Source organism: Camarhynchus parvulus, chromosome 17, assembly GCF_901933205.1.
Source record: "Camarhynchus parvulus chromosome 17, STF_HiC, whole genome shotgun sequence".
NCBI lineage: Eukaryota > Metazoa > Chordata > Aves > Passeriformes > Thraupidae > Camarhynchus > Camarhynchus parvulus.
This window is the reverse complement of record NC_044587.1, coordinates 4,774,596-4,797,516: the sequence shown is the minus strand read 5'-3', so window position 1 is coordinate 4,797,516 and position 22,921 is coordinate 4,774,596. Positions and strand designations below refer to the sequence as shown.

Genomic DNA, 22,921 nt, shown 5'->3' with positions numbered 1-22,921 from the left:
GCTGTCTGATCACCTATCAAAGCTGCCTTTTTTCCTCTTAAAATTATATCAGTCTCTTTCATAGCTTTTTGACATTTGAAAGTGTTTTGAGTGTTGTTCCCTCTGCAGTGTGGGCTGGGTTTTGTCTTCTTGCAGTCCAGGGAAGAGGGGCTGAAGGTGGAGGGAAGCAGTAGCTCCTGGGATAGTTCTGTGGTGTGAAAATGCTGCCAGCAGCGTTGGTGCTGGACGGAAGCTTTTGTTGGTGAGTGGATGTTTTCTGCATTTAATTGAGTCTTTGCCACCTCTCTCCACAGATGATGGGATTAGCGCTGAAAGAGTCGCACAGGTCATGGGGCTCCCGGATCGGTGTCAGCACGCAGCACACATCATCAGTGAGCTCATCCTCACGGCACAGGTGGGTTCTGGAAGTGCTCTTTGGGAATGTGGGCTGCATGCAGGGATGGAGGTCATCTTCTGAAAAGCATCAGTGTTCAGTTTTCCCCTGGTAGGGCACACATGCTGCTGCCCAAAGCTGCTGAGTTTGAGATTTGCTTGTGTATGATGGAAGTTCTTTTAATGTCATGTGGGCTAACTGAGCTGTGGGAAGGTCTTTTATTCCCAGGCCTATGAGGCATCACTATAGCTCCACATCTATCTCCTGTTCAGTTGTTGTTCAAGTTTGGAAACAGTGACCTGATGGAAGGGAGTCCATCAGCATCAGACAGTGACTGGGGGCTCTGCTCAGACAGCAGAGCACTGCCAGTGCTCAGTGGTGCCTCATCTTCAGACTCCAGCCCTTTGGTCTGGTGGAGGCACAGGAAGGTGCTGAGTGCTCAGGTATTGTCACTGTGCTCCAAGACACACCAACATTGCATTGCACAGGAGCAAGAAAGGTGAAGTACTAGGGCAGACTCTTGAAGGAGGTTGTATATTCCCTTTGCATTATGAAGAATTAAAACTTTAGGCCATTTCAGAAACCTGAACATAATTTGTCCAACAAGGTCCGTAATTTGTCCATCTTGATATCTCTTCTAGCTCCAATACCTTGTTTGAATACTTGATTTCATAATTTTTTGAAATAATTCACTTAAATATTGTGGTCTGTCATGATAGCCTCTGACTGCCCATGGCATTTGCTTTTGGAAAAAACACTTAAGCAAAATGGATATGTCCTTTAAGTGTCTTTGAACTTAAAAGCTTCCTTTGGAAGTTTTGGAAAATGTGCATTTTTGCTGAGTAATTCCAGCAGGGTGACACTTGAAAGGCTTGGAAAGCAACTTTTTTTGTGTGTGTCAGTGCCAAGATCCATTGTTTGCTCTAAAGAAACCCCCCATCACAAACTGAAAGTCCTTTAGTAGTTGATGCTTATTTATAGGTTTATTTCAGCAGATATAAAGGCATGCATTTAAAAATAAAAATATCCTCCTGAATCAGGAAGGCAACCGACATTACTTGGTATCTTTCTAGAGTGCTTCAGAACCTTGACTGTGAAACTGAGATCCAGGAATATCTCAATTCAATGCCATTGATTATGAGGCTGTTTAACTGACCTGGCTTTATTTTGTTCTTAATGTGCATTGGTGCCAGCATAAAAACACTGATGCACACATTTTTTACCTTCTCAGGAACGAGATGGCTTTGGGAACTTGGCTGTTGCCAGAGGAAGAGGTCGTGGCCGTGGGGACTGGAGTGTTGGAGCACCTGGGGGCGTGCAGGAAATCACCTACACTGTTCCAGCTGACAAGTGTGGCCTCGTTATAGGCAAAGGTGGGTTTGGTGACTCCAAATACCACAGCAATCCTTCTCTCTCAGGATGGTCATGTTCTTGCTGCCTGACAGTGAAACTTTGGGGTTTTCTGTGATTGTAGTGTTTAGTGCCTGGTGAATGCAGCGTAGGAATAAGCTGTAAGCGCTTGTGGTTGTTGTCTTTGTGGTGTTCTCACTCATAATTGTGTTCTCCAGGCCCTTGTTCACAAGCTGTAAGAGAGGCTCTTAATGCAGAGCTGTCAGATAAGCTTGTTTTATAACAAGCAGCTGGCTGAGAAAAGGCAGGTTCATTTGTGGAGTCTTTTTACAGAGAATTTGTTTGAAGGACAGTTTATCAGGGACAAGCAGAGCAGTCATTTCATGGTGCTGGATTTCTGTGAGTGCTGTGTGAGGAAATGGAAGGTCTCTGGGTGTGCTAATAACAGGAGCTGCTTCCAGCCCCTGAAGTGTGTGATGAATGAAGTGAAGTAGGAGGATTTCTCTGCCTCTGCTGGCACCTGGCCTGGCACAGAAGCCTGGTGCACCTTGTGCCACTTGGCTGAACTTGTTCTCTGCCATGGAGGCCCCTTGGCTGCTTGGCCAGTGGATCTCTCCGTGCTCAGGAGATGGATGAGGAGTCATCCTCTCAATCAGAACACGCCTGTGATGGTTACGAAACTGAGCATCAGCAGCAGACTCAGTTTGTCACAGAGCAGGAGCTGCACGTGGGGCAGTGGCAGGACTCAGGGTAGAGCCAGGAGCAGACAAGCTCTGTAGCTCTGAACTGCTGGGATGTGTCTGAGCTAATGCACTGACCTATCTAAGGCAGTGTTTCATTTTTCTATCTGCTTATTTCAGAAAGAATGACATATGCCTGAACTAGTATTTAAGTAATCACAGCTGGCTTTCAGCCTCAGCAGAGAATAGAATAGGAATAGATAAGCTACAGCAGAAAAGGAGGCAGAGACTTGAGGGCATTGGGCCAAGTTTCAGTGGCTTTGAGTGTTCCTGTCAGGAGGGAGCTTGTGGTGAGACTTGTTGTGGCCTCTTTCCCTCCTGCACGTCCCTGCTGTTCCCTGCCATGGGCTGTCCCCACAGCACCCTGAGCTCCTGCCCTGTTGGATGACCAGGGACATGGGCAGGTCAGCCCTGTAGCTGCAATTGTTTTCAGATGTTGTTTTTTGCCACAAGCCTGTTCACAAACCTGAAAACTTTTTTTCAGTATGAAAAACCACCTGCTTTCCCCATTATGCAGAAATTGCAGTGATTATGCTTGTCCTCACTGAACAGTCCAGTTGGCCAAAAGATCAAGCAAAGTAAATTTTAAGCCCACGAGTGAGACTTACATGTACAGAAAAATCAAATTATAATGAAACTTTATTGCTGTATCCATTAGTCATCTTTAATAAAGGATCAGAAAAGGTCACTTGTTGTTCAGCAGTGCACTGAAGTGGAGCATTTGTGGCTACAGAGAGCACTGTGTGCTGAAAAGATAAATGCAGGTAGTGGAGTGAATGTCCCAGCATTCAAGTGCAAGGCCTGGCACAGCCTCACTGGGGGGTGAAGGGTGGCTTTTTACCTTTGTTTCCACAACAGCAAAATAGGGATTCTTACTTGGCCAGATCAGAAGCTTTCTGCAGTGACTAATTACTAGTTGTATGGTGATTTGAGTGCTGGTAGCATTGTAATACCACCTTGTAATCGGTGTTCTCACAGTGCCTGTGCTCTTAGGCTGCTGCAGCCTTCACTTTTGTCAAGTGAGTGATGGCTGTAGCGTTGCCTTTTGGGGTCTGGACCAGCATGGATGTGCTGCACTCTCCACACATTGATGCAAGACAGGCAATTCTTGTTATTTCCACCCCTGCTGCCTGTGGGGCAGTGCAGGGCAGAAGGGATCTTAGTGGGGCTTTCTTAACTGTGACCAGTTACAAAACCTTTGCACTCCCTGACAGTTTCTGAGCAGTTTCCAGCTGTTGGGTGTTTTTCTTTGCTGTGATACAGGATGGGGCTGTTGGCCTTTTCTATAAAATCTGGCTGAGGACTCTGGGCCCTCAGCTTGGTCTCGAGATCAGCACCCAAGCAAAGGGTGCTGACTCAAGTGCCCTGAGCACCCAGGTGTGGTGTGTGTGATCTGACCTGGTGAGCACTCGAGGAGCTGGGAAAAGAGGGAGGCTGGGAAGTTTATCAGCTCAATATCTGCAGCATACATGACTGAAGACCTGGTGCCTTTTTCTTGTGGGCATCTCAGCTTGGGAGCGTGAGCTTTTAGGAGTTGGCCTGCAGATCCTGCAATGGCTTTTTCCCCTGGAGGGTGGGAAGGTGCAGCTTTTCTTTCCCAAAGGCCCTGAGGAAGGGTGGAGGCAAGCACCATACACATGTCAAAGTCTGTCTGTGTTTGCTGGTGCTTGGAAACAGCCTCTGACTCCCTGGGCCCCCCTGGATTTCCATGATAAATACGGCAATCCTGACAGATACCGCGCCCGGCCTGGCTCTTGTCAGCCCAGCCTTTGAGCAGGTTTGATTAATTGCTTTAGGATTTCACATCCAGCCGGGAGGGAGGCCGCTCCTGACTCGCTCCTGCCCCCCATCAGGTGGAAGAATGGAGGGGATGAATGCTCTATAGACAGCCACCATGTGCCCAGCGCTCACCTCGCCGTGGGGAGGAGATTCCTTCCGGCACCGCGGCTGCGTCACGGCCTCTGCGTCCTCTGGAGGGTGGCTTGGCTGGGAGGGAGCACTTCCACATGTACCAGGCTGCAGGGGGAAGAGGACAAGGGCACTGAGTCCTTCTGGAGTGGGGGTAGAGCTTGCAGTCTCCCACCAAACCTGGAGAGGCAGCTGACTTGATTCTGCTGTGTGTTGTAGGAGGGAGCTGCTGTAGAAACAGGCCCAGCAGCCACAGGCTTGGTGCTGAATGCTAAATGGGGCAATGATTTGAAATCTGTATTCTCCTTGCTTCCAGTTTGAGAATGCTTCGATTTTTAATCCCCTTTTGGAAGGAGAAACTAGTCTGCAGTGCAAGCAGCAACCTCTGGTTGTGCCTCTGTCACCCACTAAAGAAGTTGTGCCACTCCTTCAAATTGTGTTGCCTGAAAGGGTCCTCTGTTTTCACTAAGCAGATGAATTGGCTGTTGATTCAGATCTCACCTCGATATGTAAAAAACAGAGCTTCAAACAAATCTGCATCAGACAAAAGCATCAGACAAAAAACCTTCTTGGTTTTGAAACTTCATCTTACTCCTTTCCCATGCTTGACTGAAAGTAAGTGGGTTGGCTTTTGGCTGCACAGTACAATCCCTGTTGTCTGCCCAGGGATGTGACATGATTATCTTTTGTTAAATGCATCTTCAAAAATTCATTTAGAAAGAGCTAATTGCCCTTTGGCAACTTTTTCTCCTCCCTTCCTCAAGAAGGCTTTAAAATGTTAAAAAGGTCACGAGTCCATTACAATGAAATGAACAAGTGTCTGCAACATCCACAGTTTGTTTTGAAATTGTGCTGGATGTATAGAGATGGAAATGTGAGCAAAATTGAGGCGTTTATTTTTGGAGGCTCTTTTTAATGAAAACCAAACAAAAATCTCTGGTTAGTTCCCTTTGCTCTCTGTGCTCCTTGCTGTCTATCCTTTGAGCTGGTGACTTTTTGGTTTGTGATTTTTAAAACTTGTAAAACCCCTTCCTTCCCCACACCCTTTAATTTCTCCAGTTGAGTGGAGCTGGTCTGTAAGTTGTGTGAGCTTCCAAAAGAAGAATTGAACCATTGTAACATTGGCTGAGGCTTTTGTTAAGCAAATTTCATGAAGAGACCAGGACCTAGCAGGTCTTGAGGAAATCAGATCCACTTTGACTGGCCCTGCTGCATCCTGCTGGAAGCACTCCTGTGCTCTTGTGCATCCAGATGGCAAACGAGCCAGACATGTTCACTGCATGCACAGCTAACTCTGAAATAGCAGGAGACAGCCTGGGATTGTGTGCTGCCATGGCTGTGGAGGGATGTGTGGCTGCAGGGTGAATAGCAAACCTTGTAAGCAGAGGCTGCTCTAAGGCAATAACCTGTCAAACAGCTCATGTTTGGGAGAAGGCTTAAAGCTTTGTTATGTGGCTGGTGGCTTTTTGCCTTAGTGGTGGAAAAAAGAAGAAAAACCAGCATGTTTAGATTGCAGGTGACCTTCCTTTCCTAGAGGATTTGAACAGCTGTGCAAAAGCAATGGAATTCAGTCAGTGCAGGTTTTGCATCTGTTTTGTCAAAGTGTATCCCAGTCATGCTGCATCTTGTTGGGAGCCTGGCAGTGGGCATTTAGTGGGGCTTGTGTGTTCTTTAAGCAGCATCGTCCATGACCCCAAAAACTGTTAGAGTAGCTCAAGGTTTCAGGTTATGCTTGTGAAGTAGATTAAAGGAGCAGCATGAGCTCAGGTACTGCAGTTTCTTTTGCTGTTACCATCCTCAGCCCTCTCCTGAGGCACACAGAAGGTGCCTGAAACTGTAATCCATGGACCTGACTTTGATATAATTTTATGGAAAAAGATGCTGAATATCCCTCCTAATGTCTTGGCTTTCTTCTCCTCAGGTGGTGAGAACATCAAGAGCATAAATCAGCAGTCAGGAGCACACGTGGAGCTGCAGAGAAACCCACCCCCAAACACAGACCCTGGTGTAAGAATATTCACAATCAGAGGCGTCCCCCAGCAAATCGAGCTCGCTAGACATCTCATAGATGAGAAAGTTGGTGTAAGTTCCATCCCTGCTCTCTTGCTCTGTCCCTTTCAGACTTGCTGTTGTCACTGTTGGGTACCTGTAGGCCTGGACTCACAGGATGGCACAGAATGCACGTGCTTGCATTGTTCAGCTTCAAAACCATTTGCCTCTTAGCAGCTGGCTTGAACTTGATGGCCCTCCAGCATCCATTTGGTTAATTCTTGCTGTGGTCCCTGAAGGATTTGACTGTTGACATAATCCTGGGTAGTGTATACAGCTATATGAGAGGGAAGAACAGCAATAATAAGGTATGAAAAGGCTGTCAGAGGAGATTTTTGAAAGGGAGACAATAGTGTCACTGTGTGAGAATGACACAGTCCTGGCAGCATCATCCTGAAAGTAAAACACTCAGCTTGCTCAGTAGGTTCAGGATGACTTATCTTACACTTGTGCAGTGCTGTGGTATTGAGGCTTAATAAAGTCATGCTGCAGTACTACTGAATGAGGAGACTTTGGTAAAAAAGTATGGAAAATACTGAATTGAGGCATGGCAGAGCTGAAAAGCTGCCTTCATGCTGAACTGAGAGGAGAAGGCTTGACACCAACCTCAGGATCCACATGTCCCAGGGTGTCTCTTCTCCTTTCCTACTACTCATAGTAGCTGCCTCCACCCTGTACTTGGAGCTGGCATTAAATATTTGTGGATTCTGTGACAGGGTACCAGCATGGGTGGACCTGGAGGATTTGGTCAAAGTCCCTTCAGCCAAGCACCTGCTACACCTCATCAAAAGTAAGCTGCTGCATCTCCTCACCCATGGCCTGGGGGAATGGCTGGGAGCTAGAAAGTGCTGGGAGAAGGGTGGAGGGCCCTGAAGGGGTGGGGTATGAGTGGAGCCTTTTAAAGATTGAGCATTCAGAAGCAAAAGCAAGTGAGGTCAATGCTTTAAGCTTGACTACAGCAAAGATTTCATCTATTAAATGATGCACAGGTAGGTATTGGCATCTCCAAAATTCCTATCTCTGGTGCAGTGAGAGCATGGAAAAAAGCCTGAACTGCACAGAGCACAAGGAGTGCTGTTCAGTGTGATGTATCTTCACCTTGGCTTCATGAACAGACTGATACCAAGGCAGGACATAGCAGTTCACACCTGCACAGCTTTCCTTTTGCTCCCATGTTGCCTGTTTGATCAGCAGCTGCTGACTATAAGTGACAACTTCTCTTCTCTGGGCAGCTTCATGTCTGTGGCTTGGTAAGTATTTTATTGTCTACTTGAGCATGGCTTTTTGTCCTCTGCAGTGGTCCTCAGGCGTTCATGACACAGGGCTGGGGCAGCACCTACCAGACGTGGCAGCAGCCTGGACAGCAAGTCCCAAGTAAGTACCAGGACCTGGAGAAGGGTTGGTGTTCCCTCTGCAGTCTCTGCAAAAGGCAGGTTCACCCATGAGACCACATGTGGGAAAGCCGCAGAACTATTTCCTGAGCAGAGCAGAAGAGGTGTGTGGAGGCACATGGTGGTGGTTGAACTCAGAACAAGCTGAAGGACATGGAAAACTTCTGCTTTTTGTGTGCTTAAGTGCTTTTTGCCTCTTTCTGCTCTTTGGGTAGAAACTTGGTCCTCACTGTCTGTTCCTCTGTTTACAAAAACATTCCTGCCTGTGGCTCTCTTCCCCCAGGATTCTCCAGGCAAGCACTTGCTAACCACACTTGTCCCTAACAGGTGCTGAGCCCTCCCATCTCGTTGCTCTTGACCTTATAGTTTCTTACTTATTTTCTTATTTAATTTTTCCTTACAAGCTTTTCTCATTGTTCAGATTCCAGATTGATGGAACAACAGGGGAGAGGGATGCAGGAAATGGAAAGAGGGTTAGGGAGGGCTCCTGTACTGGTCATTTATTCCTGAAAGGCTGTTGAGTCAAAATTGAGCAGTTTGGAATGGGGAGTCCCCTTTTCAGAATAATTCAAGTAGTAAATGCTGATGGTGGTGCTGTAGCTGCATCATCCTGTGTCTCCAACAGCTGAGGAATGGTTTGCCCTGAACAGAGCAGATTCATGTCTGCTTGGTAATCTCAAAGCCCATGTGATGGTGGTAATGTCCAGAGGACCTTTGCAGTCACAATATTTTAAGAAATACAAATTTTTAAATTGTCTGGTCTCATTATACTAAAGCTAAGCACCAGAAGGAGTGTGGAGGGTTAATTTTAAAGGGGTTTAGTGGCAGATCCTTTTCACTGCTAAGGCTGATTTAGCAATGAAGCAGATTTTGAGTTTTGGTATAAATTCCCGCCCTTTGCAGTGCCTGAGGTAGAGGAATCATTGCAGGGACAATGCCTGCAATTGCACCTGTGATTCCCTGTAACACTGATCACCTTTGAGTGTTTATAACATTGTGAATATGTGAAATCTGAAAATCTCAGTGCTGCTTTTTTAACTTGGTGCACTTCTGAAATGTGTGCTGGGGTGGCACATGGGAACCCTGCATGGGAAGTGTGTGTTAAACTGTGTTAAACTCTGGATGAGTCCTCCCTCTTAGCAGTTATAGCCAGAAATGATGACTTTACCTTTGAGCTCGAGGGTCTTGGAGAAGGTCAGCAGTTGTTCTGGTTTCAGCACATTAAAATGCAGTGATGGCCTTCAGTGGACTTTTCTTCTGTACAGGAGTGGAACAGTATGGTACTGAAAAAGAGTATTTTCTCACTAACTTGTTTTACAGGAAAAATTGTTACTCTGCTCCTTTGCTTTGCCACCCCCAAGGGCTCTGAGCTTTGGGAAGCAGAGCAGTCAGTGCAGCAGGGAAAGCTCCACAAAAATATTTAACTTTTATCTTCCATAGAGCCTTGGAATAAATGCTTACAAAACTGCATTGCTCTTTGCCTTGCAATATGCCTTTAGAAACTCACCTTGGTAACTTAATTTCTTCCTCACCTTCTGGAAACATCCCCTCATGCTGCCCACCAGTCCCTGGGGAGAGAAGAATCTCCTTTCCTGCAGCAGATCATCTCAGGCTCACCCCTCCTGGCTTTGGAGCCTGCTGTAGGAAGCACAGCCCCCTTGAGCCCCGTGATGACCAATAATGCAGCTCATACTCCCATGCAGTTTTGCACTGTCAGGTTCAGGTGGCTCCCAAAACCCCTGGAGCTTCCTGCCTTGCCATTGTCCTTCCCCATGTGGGTATAGTCCCACACTGCTGCCTTTTGGAGGCAGGTGTTTTATTTCTGCAATTGAACCTGATGGAAGATGTTGGCTCTCTAGTTCCACGTGTGCTCAGGATGCTCCCTGTTCCTGTTTGTAGCCAGGCACACTGAAGGCAGGCTGAGTGAGGAGAGAGGACACACACAAAATGCTTTAAGAACCTTCACCACTCTTCTCTGCTGCAGTGGTGCCCAGGTGGAGCTCACCAAGGCTTAGGAGGATTGTTGTAAAAATAGGTAAATACCTGCTTTTGCACTTTTTAATGTGAAAACAGCCTTGTGCAGGGTCCCTGGCCCGAGTGCAGCCTGTGTGTCACAGCTCTGTCAGCCCTGTCACAGCGCCGGCGTCCTGGGGACAGCCTCGAGTGCCCTCCTTGTGGGAGGAGGGGCAGACCCCCAACCCCTACACATGTATTTAGATTTTAATTACTTCCCCCATCTTAAATAAATTAACTGGCTGGGGAAACATTTTGCTGTGAAATGCATTTAGCTGCGTGTCCTTTCAGCCTGCTGTGGACTGTAATTCTCCGAGAAGAAAAGGCATTGAAGGAGGTCCTTTGTTGGCATTAGCAGGTGGACAGTTGAGGCAGCCTTGACCTCTGCCAGAAAAGGTCCTGACTTGTAGCGTTGGTCAAGTCTTTTAACCCGCTTTTATGCCCCTGGACAGGACACTGCTGCCCTGTTCCCTCCACCCACTTCACACTTGCAGTGTTTTATTTCCCCCTTCCCCCCACTTCAAAGCCCCCCTCGGGCTGGCGTCGGGGCTGGGCTGCGCACGGAGCGGGGATGGGATGCGAAGAGCTCTGCTCCACCCGTGTCCTCTGTCCTTGCTCTCTCCTTGTCCCCAGTGCTCGTGCTCCCCACTCCTGCTGTGCCTCTCTGCAGCTCCCAGTGCTGTGCTTGCTGCTGGCGTGCCCTGTGTCTCACTGAGGGCTCTGTGCTCCCGCTGGGATCCAGGGAATCCTTCCTCTCTCCCAGCTGGCCGGGCTCTCCCTGCTGTGGCACTTGGAAGTGCTGGGTTGAAGGTTCCTTAGTGCTTCAAAGATGGGGAGTCTGTGCTGGGTGGAGCCCAAGGTCTGGGCTCTGTGAGGAGACACTGGCACTGCTTCCCTTGGAGCAGTGTGGGAGCCTGGAGATGACGCCATGAGCCAGCTGTGGCTGTTTGGGATGTCGTGGCTGCCTCTTCAGTGATGCCTGGGCTGTGCCCCCTGGGCAGTGGAGCTGGCTGTGCCCTGGGCAGGGCTTGTGACATCTTGAGGAGTCAGGAGCTGAGTGGCTGCCCCGGAGCTGTGCAGGTCATGCTGTGGAGGCTCGTGTGTGTGCAGGGTGTACGGAGGGGCATTGCTCACAGGGCTCCCTCAGCTCTGCTCCACTGAGAAGAGCCGGGGTAAAGGATGCAGCCCCTGAGAAATAAGTGAGGTGACTCAAAACATGGCTGTTCCCTTGGCATATTTGTGGAGATGACAGATCTCAGCTGTGTGAGGTGTCTCAGCTCTCCTGCACTGAGTGCAAGCAGACTGGGAGCCCAGGGTGGCTGATTGCAGACTGGGCAGCTCCCAGCCACATGCTCTGGCTTGAGCAGGTCCCAGCAGGGTGACATTTGGCTTCATGCCCTTCAGCAGATGAACTGAGGTCAGGAACTTGAGCTTTTACTCAGCTTCCCCTGAACTGAAGATGCCCAACGCTGTAGAAAAGTGGAAGCTGAAGTGTCAAGTCTGGGCAGCTGGGGTAGACCCAGGGCCTGTCTAGTGGAGAGGTAGATGTCACTGGCTGGAAACTGTCACCTGTTCCATACTGACGTGCCCCTTGTTGTCATCTTTGCACAGGCCAACAGAGCCAGCAGCAGAACAGCCATCCCGATTACAGCAAAGCATGGGAGGAGTATTTCAAAAAACAGAGTGAGTGAAACAGGCTTCCTGGAGATGAATCAACTCTTGTCACAAGGAGTTAACTCTAATCTGATGACTTGCATCTCCATCCCTGCCGTTTTTAGCTTCCAGTCCTTTGCAGATGCCCCCTGGCCCTGCCCTGTTGGTGATGGTGCATGTAGGAAAGCTCTCAGTTGTGCTGTCGCGTCTCGGGAGAGCAGCTCCCACTGAGCCCCTCGTGCCCCTGCTTGCAGCCAGCCTGCCTGGGGAAACACAGAGCACCCAGGAACTGCTGCTGGCAAAACCCAGGGAGCTGGAGCTGGGTTGTGAGAGGGTAGGAGAGCTCGTGGAAGGTCACAGGCCTGGCTCTCTGCGCCGTGTTAGAGTGCATGATCCCGACCTCTGGACTTGCTTTGACATGGAGCTGCTGGAGGCTTTACACCTTTGAGGATGAGGGTGTGCAGGCTGTCAGGCTGTCCCTGCAGCTGCAGGGACACTCTGGGTGCTTTCTGCGTGCTCTTGGCTTGTCCCCCACAGTCAGCTTGGAGCCTGTCCTGCCATCCCACGCAGTGGAGCCGGTGTCGCTCTGTCAGATGTCTGCAGCTGCTGGAAGGAGGCTGGCTCTTCATTAAGCTTGGCAAAAGGAGATCCTAAGCCTGTGCTTGCACTTCTGGAATTGCTTATATCTTCCTTTTTTCTTCTTTCTCTCCAGGTCATGCTGCCAGTGCTGCTTCTCAGGCAAGTTCCCAGCCAGACTACACGATGGCTTGGGCAGAGTATTACCGACAGCAGGCTGCCTACTATGGGCAGACACTAGGGCAGGCTCAGGCCCACAGCCAGGTCTGTATTCACCTTCCCCAAACCCCTCTGCTCCTTCTCTTGGGCAATTGGGTATATTGGCTTTGCTTTAGTGTAGTGACTCTCCTTCAGGCTCACATGGTGAAACAGAGATGTTTTGTGGCCAAGGAAGTGATCACAGAAGCGTTGCCTCAACATCAAAGTCTTATTTTCCTGTACAGGGTGGGTGAGGGGTTTTTTGGGAGAGGACTGGAAGGTTATTTGTTTCTCCTGGGAACCTTTCCTTATAGTCCCCAGGCAATTTGACTTTGGGGAATTAAAGTAAAAGGAATGATGAAGCCAGGCTATTGAGGCAGCACAGCACTGAACTGGGAGTGCAGGCACTGCCTTTTCTCATGCTGGGACAGGAGAGCTCACCATCTTCCTGTCCCAAAAGAGACCAAAACCATTGAGAAATAATTTGTATTAATCTGCTTTTGAGTGAAATCTCCCCTCAGCTGTCACTCAGTGCCCTGAGAATTGTGTGAGATTTATCCTGATCACACTCGGTGCTTCATGGAGCAAACAAAGCGGCAAAAAGTTTGTGCAAAGCGCAGGGGCACCTTGCTGTGGTCTGACACTTGTCCCCACGGCTCCACATTTATTTCAGGCTCCCGGGAGCAGAGGCTGCAGTGGATGCCAGCCCCAGCAGCTGCTCTGCCCCGCTCTCCCCGCTCACACCGGCGAGGTGGAGCCGGCGCTCGCCGCGGGCGCTGGCCAAGGCTGACCTGGACGCCGTGATGATGAAAGGGCTTCTCTTCATTCCTCCTCGAGCCTGCCCTGCTAGAGAGAGGGATCTTGTTTGGCGAGGGCAGCAGAGCTCTGGGACAGCGTTAGGGCAGAGGGCTCTGGTGGCAGCTCAGAGCATCCTTTGAGCTCTGTTTCCCGCTCAGCTGCAGCGGGGACAGACCTGTGCTGGGGGAGGAGGGCTCGGCAGCTTGGATAATTTCCTGCTGCTCAGTAACTTTTCTCTCCTCTCTCTTTTCTTTCCAGGAGCAGTAGAACAAGGTCCTCGTGGCAATTTTTTTCCCTTGGAATCATTGTGGAAGAAAACCTTTTTGTAACAGAGGTTTCTAGATTTGCAACATTTTGATGAAGACTTTTCTGTTTGTGAAACACTAGCTGTAGGATAATCTATACTGAACTTTTCTAAGAATCAGGAACAATTAGTAATGTACTAAACGTATGGACATGCTGGTAATTTTGTTTCCAAATTTATATTAAAAAGAAACCTCCGGGATTCTTTTTGGAGAGAAGCCAGAGAATTTGCAGGCACCAAAACGCACCCCAGAGCTGTGACATTTCAACATGTGGGTTTTTTGTGTGGTTTTTTTTTTTTTTCCCTTTTAATTTTCAATCTTTTCTGTTGGAACAGAAAGAGTGGCTTGGAAGTCTTAGGTGGTATGTAACAAATCTTAAAAAAAAAAAAAAAAATTTAAACAGTATTTAAATATTCTTAAATATGTAAATTCATTAAATGTTTTACTTCTAATTTCTTGTATCTTGGCTGTCTTTGATTTTATTGCATTTTTAAAAAACTGAACTATGATATGTATTGTAATTAATGATATGATTTCTGTATTTGAAACAGTTACTGTTTGCAAGTTGGGGGGGCATTTTGTAGGGTTTGTATAATTTCTAGAGTCTAAAGGGGTAATATAAAAACGTGTTAATTTTTTTAGCAATACATGTTTTCATGTCTCCATTGCTAGTTGCATTTATGTATCTAAGACCTCCAAGCTTGTTAAAAAAAAGAAAAACAAAAAAAAAAGAAAATAAAAAAAACTTCTTCTATGCTCTCAGAAATATAAATACTGTTATTTTTAATATTAAAATGAATCTGCTATTAGTACCTTTAACAAACACTGTGGAACATAAAACCGTATAAAAGGTAGTAACTATTTTTTAATTCCAAGGTGTTTTCTGCTTTTTCGTTTCTTTTAAATATTTTCTTATCTAATATTTGTCAAATTACCTAGAGAAATAAATGAATCTAGTATTAACCACAGTATGCGCTAAATAATTTTGATTTAATAAAAGGGATAATATGATTTCTGATGTTTACTGTAGTGTTTCTTGTACAGATAACAGTGTATTTTTAAAGGAAAAACGGAATTGAAGCTATTTTTTCTTGCATTTTTAATTGCCCTGCGGGACATTCCGTTTTTAAATGTACTGAATTTACTGTTCTTGGGTTCTTTCCTTATTTTTCCTTATGCTTGAAATGTCTAACTATAAAGAACCGCGATTGGATAATGTTGAGCATGGTGTTAAAAAAAAAAAAGTGTTCTTTTTATTTGACTGACAGTTGCATTTTACACTCTATATAATAAAATTTCCACAAGGTGTCTTGTGGGCCAAGTATTTCCTGTCTGTTGGGCTCTGTTGTTCCCGCGCTCCGGGAGTTTGGGTGGTACTAGGGCAGGGTCGCTTAATTGTGGAGAAACTCACTGTTACCCCTGAGATGCTTTTGGAGTTTGGGGTGGTCACTGAGGGCAGGGTCAGCTTTAATTGTGGAGAAACTCTCACTGTTACATCCCCTGATGCTATTCTGGAGTTTGGGGTGGTCACTGAGGGCAGGGTCAGCTTTAATTGTGGAGAAACTCACTGTTACATCCCCTGATGCTATTCTGGAGTTTGGGGTGGTCACTGAGAGCAGGAACAGCTTTAATTGTGGAGCAACTCACTGTTACATCCCCTGGTGCTGTTCTGGAGAAACTCTGTCCCTGTCACATCCTCCTGGTGCTGTGACACCAAGGATTGCTGTGGAAGTTTCTTGATTGTCCCCGTTTGGGCCAGAAGGGTCTGTGTTAACACCAGGAGGTTTCCTCTGCAGCCCTGTAAGGTTTTACTGCTGAGGGGTTGGCAGCCCCTGGTTTTAAGGCTCTGGACTTGTTGCTTTTCCCCAACTTTGTGGCTGAATCCATCAGGATCTGTCCCTGCGCAGGGGTTGCTGGAGCAGCACTGAGGAGAGGGATGGGAGGGATGGGGCTCTGGCCATTATCAGATGTGTTGAGGGCATCAGTTGTGCCCAGACCAAGTCTGGCAACAACTGTAGCTCCTTCAGAGATCCCTTTCTTGTAAAATGTGAGTTTTGAGCTCCTCCAGCCTAAGGCAGCTCCATCCCCTGCTCCCAGGCAGCCGTGGGGGTTTGTGACGGGGGAAGGGAGGAAAGAAGATCCCATCTGCGAAGCCGGGAGCGGGAGGCACATTGAGAGCCGGAAGAAAAGGAGATGTAGCATCTCTAAATATACCTCCAGAGAATCAAGAGAGACATTGAAAGATGGGATAGTAAAAGCCACTTGGAAAGAGGGGAGAGGGGGGAAAAAATGGCTAGAGGAGGGCATAAAGGCTGCTGATGGGAATTGGGAGCGGGCATTACCGAGAAGACTTCCTTCTAATTCATCTTCCAAGCTCTGTGCCAAAACAGCATTTGGCATGGTTCACAGGGAGCAATTGTGTGATAATGAACCCTAAGGTGTCCCTTAATTGAAGACTGAGGATTACAGATTGTGCCAATAGTCGTAAATGGCGCAGGATTGTGGGAGGATGCATTTTCTTAAATGTATCTGTAAGTACAGATGAGTGAGTCTCCCCAGTGAAATGCCCCTACTATAAATTATGGAAATATCTCTTTCTGATGCAACCTTTTATTGAGGGGGTGGGGCAGCAGCACAAGAAATAGTTTGCAAGCCTTTGAAATTTGGCCTGTCATTAAGATGGTGCCTGCAAAGCTGGGGTTTCATCAGCAGTCTGGTGTCCTGGAAGGATGAAGTGCTTGAAACGTTCCCAAGTTCACCGATTTGTTTTCCATTATTGCTGCCTGCTCTGGGCAGAGAGGCCACGGATGTTGAACTGTTGTGAGTTCATGATGAGCTGGAGAGGGGCAGGGTTTGAGGCAGAGATGCCTCAGCACTTCATGAGGAGCTGGTGGCCCCTGGGTTCCTCCAAGGCCTCCTCCAGCCCTGCTGCTTTCCCGGTCTGTGTCCATGCAGGGTGCTCTGGGGCTGCTCTGATGGTCACTCCCAGCCCAGGGCTGGACACCCCCTCACCTTTCACTCTGGGTCTGCAGGCAGCTCCTCATGTCCTGGCTCAGGTGTGTGGTGCAGCCCAGAAGCTGCTGTGGTGCCTTCAAAGCCAAGTCTTGGTGTCCAGGAGAGGAACCAAATCTCCTGCTCAGCTCTGGGCAAATTCAGCCCCAGGTAATGTGGATTAAACCCTGGCTGCAATGGGTTTTGGGGCAGGGAGGGTTTGTCTGTCCCTTTGGCAGGAACTGGAGCAGGAGCAGTCCCTGAGGGCTGGGCAGGACAAGTGGGACGCATTTGGGACTTTGGGGTCCATGAATGGTGATGGTGCAGCCTTTTCCTCCTCACAGGGAGCCAGAGCCCAGCATGGAGCCAGGACAGAATCCTGAGGGGCAGGGAGGTGATCCCATCAGTTCAGTTTGGGGAAGGCTCAGCCTGCAGACTGTGACATTTGGGAAGAGCAGGACTGGAGTCAATGGCCCTGGCAGGAGGTGCCCAGCCCCTGTTCTTTCCTACCTTTGCCAAAAATCCTCAATCCCTCTCCAGGGCCCTTGGCTCAGGCACACGATGGCTCTGCTGCCCCAGAATGAATCCATCCCACTTCTGCCCAGCAGCACAGCTTTGGTCTGGACCGTGTCCCACAGGACCCCCCAAGCTGGCAGCACCCACCCCACTCTGCAGGCAGAGCCTGAATCCTGAGCAGACATACACTGTGATCTTTCTGCAAACCCTTTCTGAGCAGCAGCCCTAAAAACCCTGTCACTGAAGCATCTCATGGAGTCCAGGATGAGCCTGATGCTCTCCTGTGCTCTGTATTTGGTGAGCCTGAAGAGAAACAATGCTTTTAGAAGTGGGAGACTTTGAGATAGACTAAAATACTTTAATTTTGCATGATTTGAGAACAAACTACATTATAGCCATTGTGAGTTAGACTGAAATTACTGTTGAAAGAGACAAGACGTGGGACCTTTTTCCCCCTTCTCCAAGTATTTAATATTTAATTGCATTAAAGGAACACTGTATTTACAGTAATGGGCAGCATGGTCAGAGTGAGAGTTCCTGATGTTTAACATGGAGCTTTCCAGCAGGATGTGGATGTTCACAAGGTCCCACCTGCTCTGCTGCTTCTCCCCTAAACCCACCTGGTTCCTCCCACTCTCAGGGGGATTTTCAAGGTTATTGGTGTTTGCAGGGTGAGGAATTGGAATCTTGCAGTGTCAGTGTATCCTGTCACACAGCACGTGGGTGTTTACTCCATGCAGGGAGCTGTTCATCCTCCATTTGGCTGGTTTGGAGGTTTTTTCACTGGATTTGCTGTGGGGAGCAGCAGTGCAGGGTGCCCATGGCAGGCAGCGTCCCACTGCTCTCATAAGGCTGGAAAAGACACAAAAGAAACTTTCCAGAATTTTAATGGTGGAAATGAGCAGAAATCGGTGTTTAGTGATGTGAAGATGAGCTGGAGGAGCCACAGCTCTGTTGGCAGTAGGAGAGAGTGGCCCCTGAAGCCAAGGGCAGAGGGAGGGCAGTGAGCCCCACCCGTGTCTGGGCAGCTCCTCAGCGTTGCTGGGATGGAAGAACATGGCAGAGGGGAATTAGCGATCCTTGGGATGAAGGATTTGGGACAGAGGGTGCCACATCTGCCCTGCCACTTCCCTCCAGGTCTGAGGCACCACGGACAAGGCAGGTGACCCAAAAGAGCATCTCTGGGGGTGATGTGGGGGCAGGTACCAACAGCTCCCCAGATTATCTTCCTACCCTGCCCCTTATCACTTGAGGAAATCCTATTTCAAGGCCGCTCTAATGAAGCCTCTGATCTTTGCAGAGCCCGGCTCGCTGCCCTCTAATCCCGGCCGGGCCGGGGTGCAGGTGCCGCGGTGCCGGGGATTAGGCGCTCCCTGCCCTTTGTGGGAGCCGTCACTCAGCGCGGCCTCCTTGTCCGGACCATTCGCCAGGGAATATTAAACTTTGCTGCCGTGCAGTCCTTACACGGGGAGGCCGGAGCTGCTGCTCTGTTTGTTCTGGGGGAAATAGAGCTGGTGAAGGGCAGGAGCTGCCGGAGGAGTCACCCGCCCGCCGGGCAGCCCCGTCCCTGTCACCCATCCCTGTTCTGCCGTGCCCGGGCTCGTCCAGCCCCGCGGCCCCGGCCCTGGAGCAGGGCAGCTGTGGCTGGAGCTGAGATCCCGCTCCTGCCAGCCCCAGCTGCTCTGTCCCGCCGCCGGCTCCCGCAATTCCCCGGCGCAGCCATCCCGGGGCTTTGGCCGCTGCTGGGGAGGCTCGGCCGGCGGGGCCCTGGCTGCGGGCAGGGGGAGCAGAGGGGCTCACGCACAGCCCCACGCTGTCACACTGTCCCCTCGGGCACCTCCCCGGCTGACGGCTCAGCGCAGTCCCCGCTCCGGGTCACAGCCCGCAGCTGGATTGGAGCTGATGCTGCAGGAGGGATGGGATGTGGAACAGACACTGGTGGGATGCGGGAGAGACTGGTGGGGTGTCACTGTCCCATCCCCAGATCACTGCCAGGAGGGAGGAAAAGGCGCAGAGATTTTCCTGTCTTTGCAGTCCGCATCCCAGCTCCGCATCCGGCCAGCCCGTGCCACCGGCGCTCCTGCCGAGCCGCGGTGGTGGCCGAGGGTCGCCACCGCGATTCGCCACAAACGTGTTCCCTTTCGAGGCCGCTTGAGCTCGGACGCAGCTGGGAATGTGATTTTCTTCCTCTTGCTCTTGCGTGCCGCGACACCCTCGCCGAAACAATCCTGGAAATAACACTTAAAAGAAAGGAAGGGGGAAAAGAAAGGCAAGGAAGCGAGCGAGAGCGCAGGGGAGAGCGCTCAGCATCTCTGCTCGGCTCCGCGGCCTCCCGCAGAGTGAAATGGAGGCAAATAATGCCCTAAAGCTCCTTCCCCGAGCAGCGCGATCAGCCCGCGGCTCCAGGGGCTGCCGTGCCCTGTGCCGGAGCTTTTTCCCCGCACCAAACGCTCCGTACCCGGAGCCGCTGGGCACGGCCGGGGGGGCGGCACCGCTCGGGAGCATCCGACCCCACTGCTGCAGCCCCTCGGAGGGCAGCAGGGACAGGGTGGCAGTGAGCGGTTTGGAGGGAAACAAGGGGCCATTCAGCTCCATCCATGGATGAGGCACCCTGGGCATGGTCGCTCTCTTTTTGCCCCTGGGGAGGTGGCAGCGCGTCCTCTTCACCGCGCACCTGCATTAGCGCTGTGCTGTTACTGGGATGGGGAACTCCAGGAGCTGCTCCGAAGCAGGATGGGGACCCATGGGGACCCCTCCTCGGTGTCCCCTCGGGCCCGGGATGAAGCTCCCCAGGTGATGCTGCAGGGGTGCTGCGTGCGGCGGGTGAAGGCACAGGTGGGAGGTCCCACCCTACAGAGGGAACATGCCAAGGATCCGCCGGCCCCCTCAGCCCAGGCTCACCCCGGGCATCGCCTTGTCCTCGCCTCGTCCTCCTGCACTGCCTGCTCCGCTGGTGGGAGCGTTCCCGGGCGCAGGTAACATTTGGGCACATTCCCATAACCGAGTGTCACCAACTGCTGCGGCGGCAGGGCCGGAGCCCCTCTCCAGTGCTGCTGTTTGCTTTGCAGCCTCCTTAGCCCCCATTGAGGCTTTTCAGCTCCAGCCCCTTCAGGGGGTTTAAGTAGGTAAAACCTGAGGAAGAGGCTATTTTCCTCCCTCCCTTTTGAGCCCTGCCTTGTGCCCAAAAGGCCCCCTTGTTTCACGCGTGCCAGTCACCTGGCTGGGCCCCCAGCCCCTTTCTCTCCCAGCCTCCCTTTTCTTTCTCCTTTCTCTCTTTTGACTTTTCCAGGAGCCCTCGCTCTCCAAACGAGCTTCAGATTGGATCCAGATTGAGGTCCCTTTGTCTTTCAAGGGTTGTACTAAGCTAATTAAATGTGATCCCAACAAATAAACGCAGATCTCCCCATTACATTCAGGCCTGCCTTTCAGGCAGCACCGGGCGGCCCCTCGCCCCCTGCCCGCTCCGCGCAGGGTCCCCCTCATTGAGTCCTGGCCATTGAAAGCACTGCCAGGATTTCTTTTGTGCCGGGGGTCTCCGAGCCCTTTTTCCATCAGAAAAGACCCCCAAACAGCAGCTCGGCCTTTGTGAGTTTGCAAGCAAACGCCAAAGAAAAGCCCCCTGAATGCTTTAATAAATGACACATTTAGCAACTTCGGAGGCGCCTGGCTCCTGCGGCAGCCGCAGGGGTGCGATGATCCCTCCTGCCCCGGCTCCCCCGGCTCCCGCAGGGGTGCGATGATCCCTCCTGCCCCCCTTTCCCTGCGGCTCCCGGGGCATTTGCAGCCCGTGGAGGCGCAGAGGTTGCGGCCGGAGCAGCTGATCGCCTCGGCTCCCAGCCCCGCTCTCCGCCGTGTCCTTTCCCGGCGCTCGGAGCAGGTGATGGGGTCGGCCGGGCCGCCCTGCGCCGGCAGCGGGCACCGGGGCAGCGGGCAGCGGGCAGGGCGCGGCGGGGCGGCCGGGGCCAGGGGGCTTTTGAACTCAGACCCCGCGGTCCCTTCGCCTCGTATTAGCGCTGGCAAATCCAAAATCGTTTTTAATGACACATACCAGCCCCCCCCCCACCCCACCCCGGATCGGGGGCTGCGCTGGACTTTTCTCAGCTCAACTAATATCTTTTTAATGACTTTGGGAGGGGGCAGAGCCCGGCTCTGCCCTAGAGCCTGGATTGCTCCAAACAGATGTTGGAGCAGAGGGAGGGGGATGCTCTTCCCTGTCAGGGACTTTCTTCTAAAGTTCAAACGAGAGGGGAGCTTTCAATCACCGCTAAAAATGTATTTCTCCCCATTGAACAATGGGCTCCTTTCTGCGCCCGAGGGGACTCGGCTGCGATCGCGTTTCTGCTGCTGGAGAGGAGAAACCTCCGGTTTTAGGGCAAGAAAAACTCAGCTTCGAAAAGGGCTCTTCTCTGCGCCGGTCATTTTCGTAGCTCTGCATCCCTCCTGCGTTCTACCCTCTGCTGAAAAAAAAATAATAGAAAATTGTACTAACGAAGCACTAATTCCCCTTCTGCGCTGCAGCCCTTCCCCGCCGCACAGGAGCCGCCGCAGACCTTTGCAGCGAAGCCGGGCAGTGAATGCGGGGTTTGAGGAAAGAATCGCGGCTGCACCGGCCCGGGGCAGCGGCGGCTCCATCCCTCATCTCGGCTCCATCGCCGGCGGCCCCACAAGAGTTAAATTTTAAAGCAAATCAAATTCCCATTGGCCACTGTATATTATCTCAGCAGTCTTCATTTGATACCTCTTTAATACAGAAAGGAGCTTTTCAAACCCCTTTTCTCTCTTTTCTCCCCGCCACTCTTTAAGAGCAATAAATGTTCAACTGCAATAACTATAAATCAATCTCCCCTCTGTTCAAATCCTATTCATGCGAAGGGCTGGAAGAGGGGAGAGAGCTCCCCCCTCCCCCCCGGCCCCCAAAAAGCAGCTGCTGGGCTCTAATCTCCTTTCTTGCACTGTCATTCACCCTCATTTTTCCTCCATCACCCCATCCCTGCAATCTTTTCTTGTTTTGCTTTTCTTTTCTCTCTTTGCTGCATTATGATCCCATGTCTCCCCTCATCAGACCCCAACCTTGTCCAGATCCTGACCATCCCCTTGTAGGCTGTGAAAGAAAAGAAGAGTCCATGGATGTCAAATTGGTCTCAAAAAGACCATGAAAGATTGATTTGCTCCACTTTTCTTCTGCCTGACATTATTTCTGAGGGTCCTGAATGGGAAACCAGAAAGTCTGGGACTGGAATAAAGATGTTCTCTCTGTAAGGGGGAGACGGGGGGGAAAAATGCCCATTTACTCCTGGCCCATCAACCCTGCAAAACAGAGCAAAAGAAAAGAGGACTGTGGCTATTCAGAGTCAGACCAATATGTACACCTCCCAACAATATGCCAATATACTGAGGGCTTCTCTATTAACACCCATGAATATTAAAGTGCTCACTAAACGCTCAGAAGGAACTTTGGGAATATACACATGAAAATACAAGCAGCATTGTGCGGGGCTCAGAACAATGGGGCGGCGATAATGGCCCTTCTCTATTAACAGCCATGAATATTAAACTTGTTTCCTCTTAAATGTTAAAAAGGAGGGATAGCTGCGATATTAAAAAAGAGAAATGAGTAGGGGGTAAGGGGGGGGGAACACACAGCAAAGCACCTTCCTAGGACCGGGAAGAAGCTTTGGGAAACAGCTGGGGATATTTAAAACCACGCAGAAAATGGAAGAATTTTTTTTCCACCTTTTTTTACCACTACCCCCCCGCACCGCCGAGCCCCCGCAGCCGGGAGCGGGGTTCAGCGCAGCCCGCACCGGAGCCGCAGGGGGTTCAAGAGCATCTATTATTTTTTTTGTCCCGGGATAACTTGAAGGTTGAAGGGTTTTCCTGGGGAAACGGGGGAAAAAAAAAATAAAAAAAGCAATCCGATGACTGGCTTGCCTCGGCGGCTGGAGGGAGCCGGTGTTGGGAACCTTTCCACCTGATGCGTTATGTTTAGCAAGGCTGAAATATTCTGACGGCTCCTCTAGCCAAAGTCCAGAAAAACAAAATAAACTTCTTTTTTACGCT

The 22,921-nt window shown here is 50.3% G+C and overlaps 1 protein-coding gene across 4 annotated transcripts in view; it reads left to right on the top strand.

Annotated features, from left to right (window-relative positions):
• FUBP3 (far upstream element binding protein 3) overlaps positions 1-14,678 on the top strand; it is a 39,119-nt gene extending 24,441 nt beyond the window's left edge. For 3 of the 4 annotated variants that reach the window (XM_030961322.1, XM_030961321.1, XM_030961320.1), the window contains 8 exons: positions 294-394; positions 1,605-1,746; positions 6,293-6,453; positions 7,137-7,210; positions 7,718-7,794; positions 11,436-11,507; positions 12,190-12,317; positions 13,308-14,678. In XM_030961322.1, coding sequence (XP_030817182.1) covers positions 294-394; positions 1,605-1,746; positions 6,293-6,453; positions 7,137-7,210; positions 7,718-7,794; positions 11,436-11,507; positions 12,190-12,317; positions 13,308-13,316 — 764 coding nt within the window. In that variant the 3' untranslated portion in view covers positions 13,317-14,678. The remainder of the gene's footprint in view (positions 1-293; positions 395-1,604; positions 1,747-6,292; positions 6,454-7,136; positions 7,211-7,717; positions 7,795-11,435; positions 11,508-12,189; positions 12,318-13,307) is intronic. The other variant, XM_030961323.1, reaches the window with a different exon arrangement.
• The last annotated feature ends 8,243 nt before the right edge of the window (positions 14,679-22,921 follow it).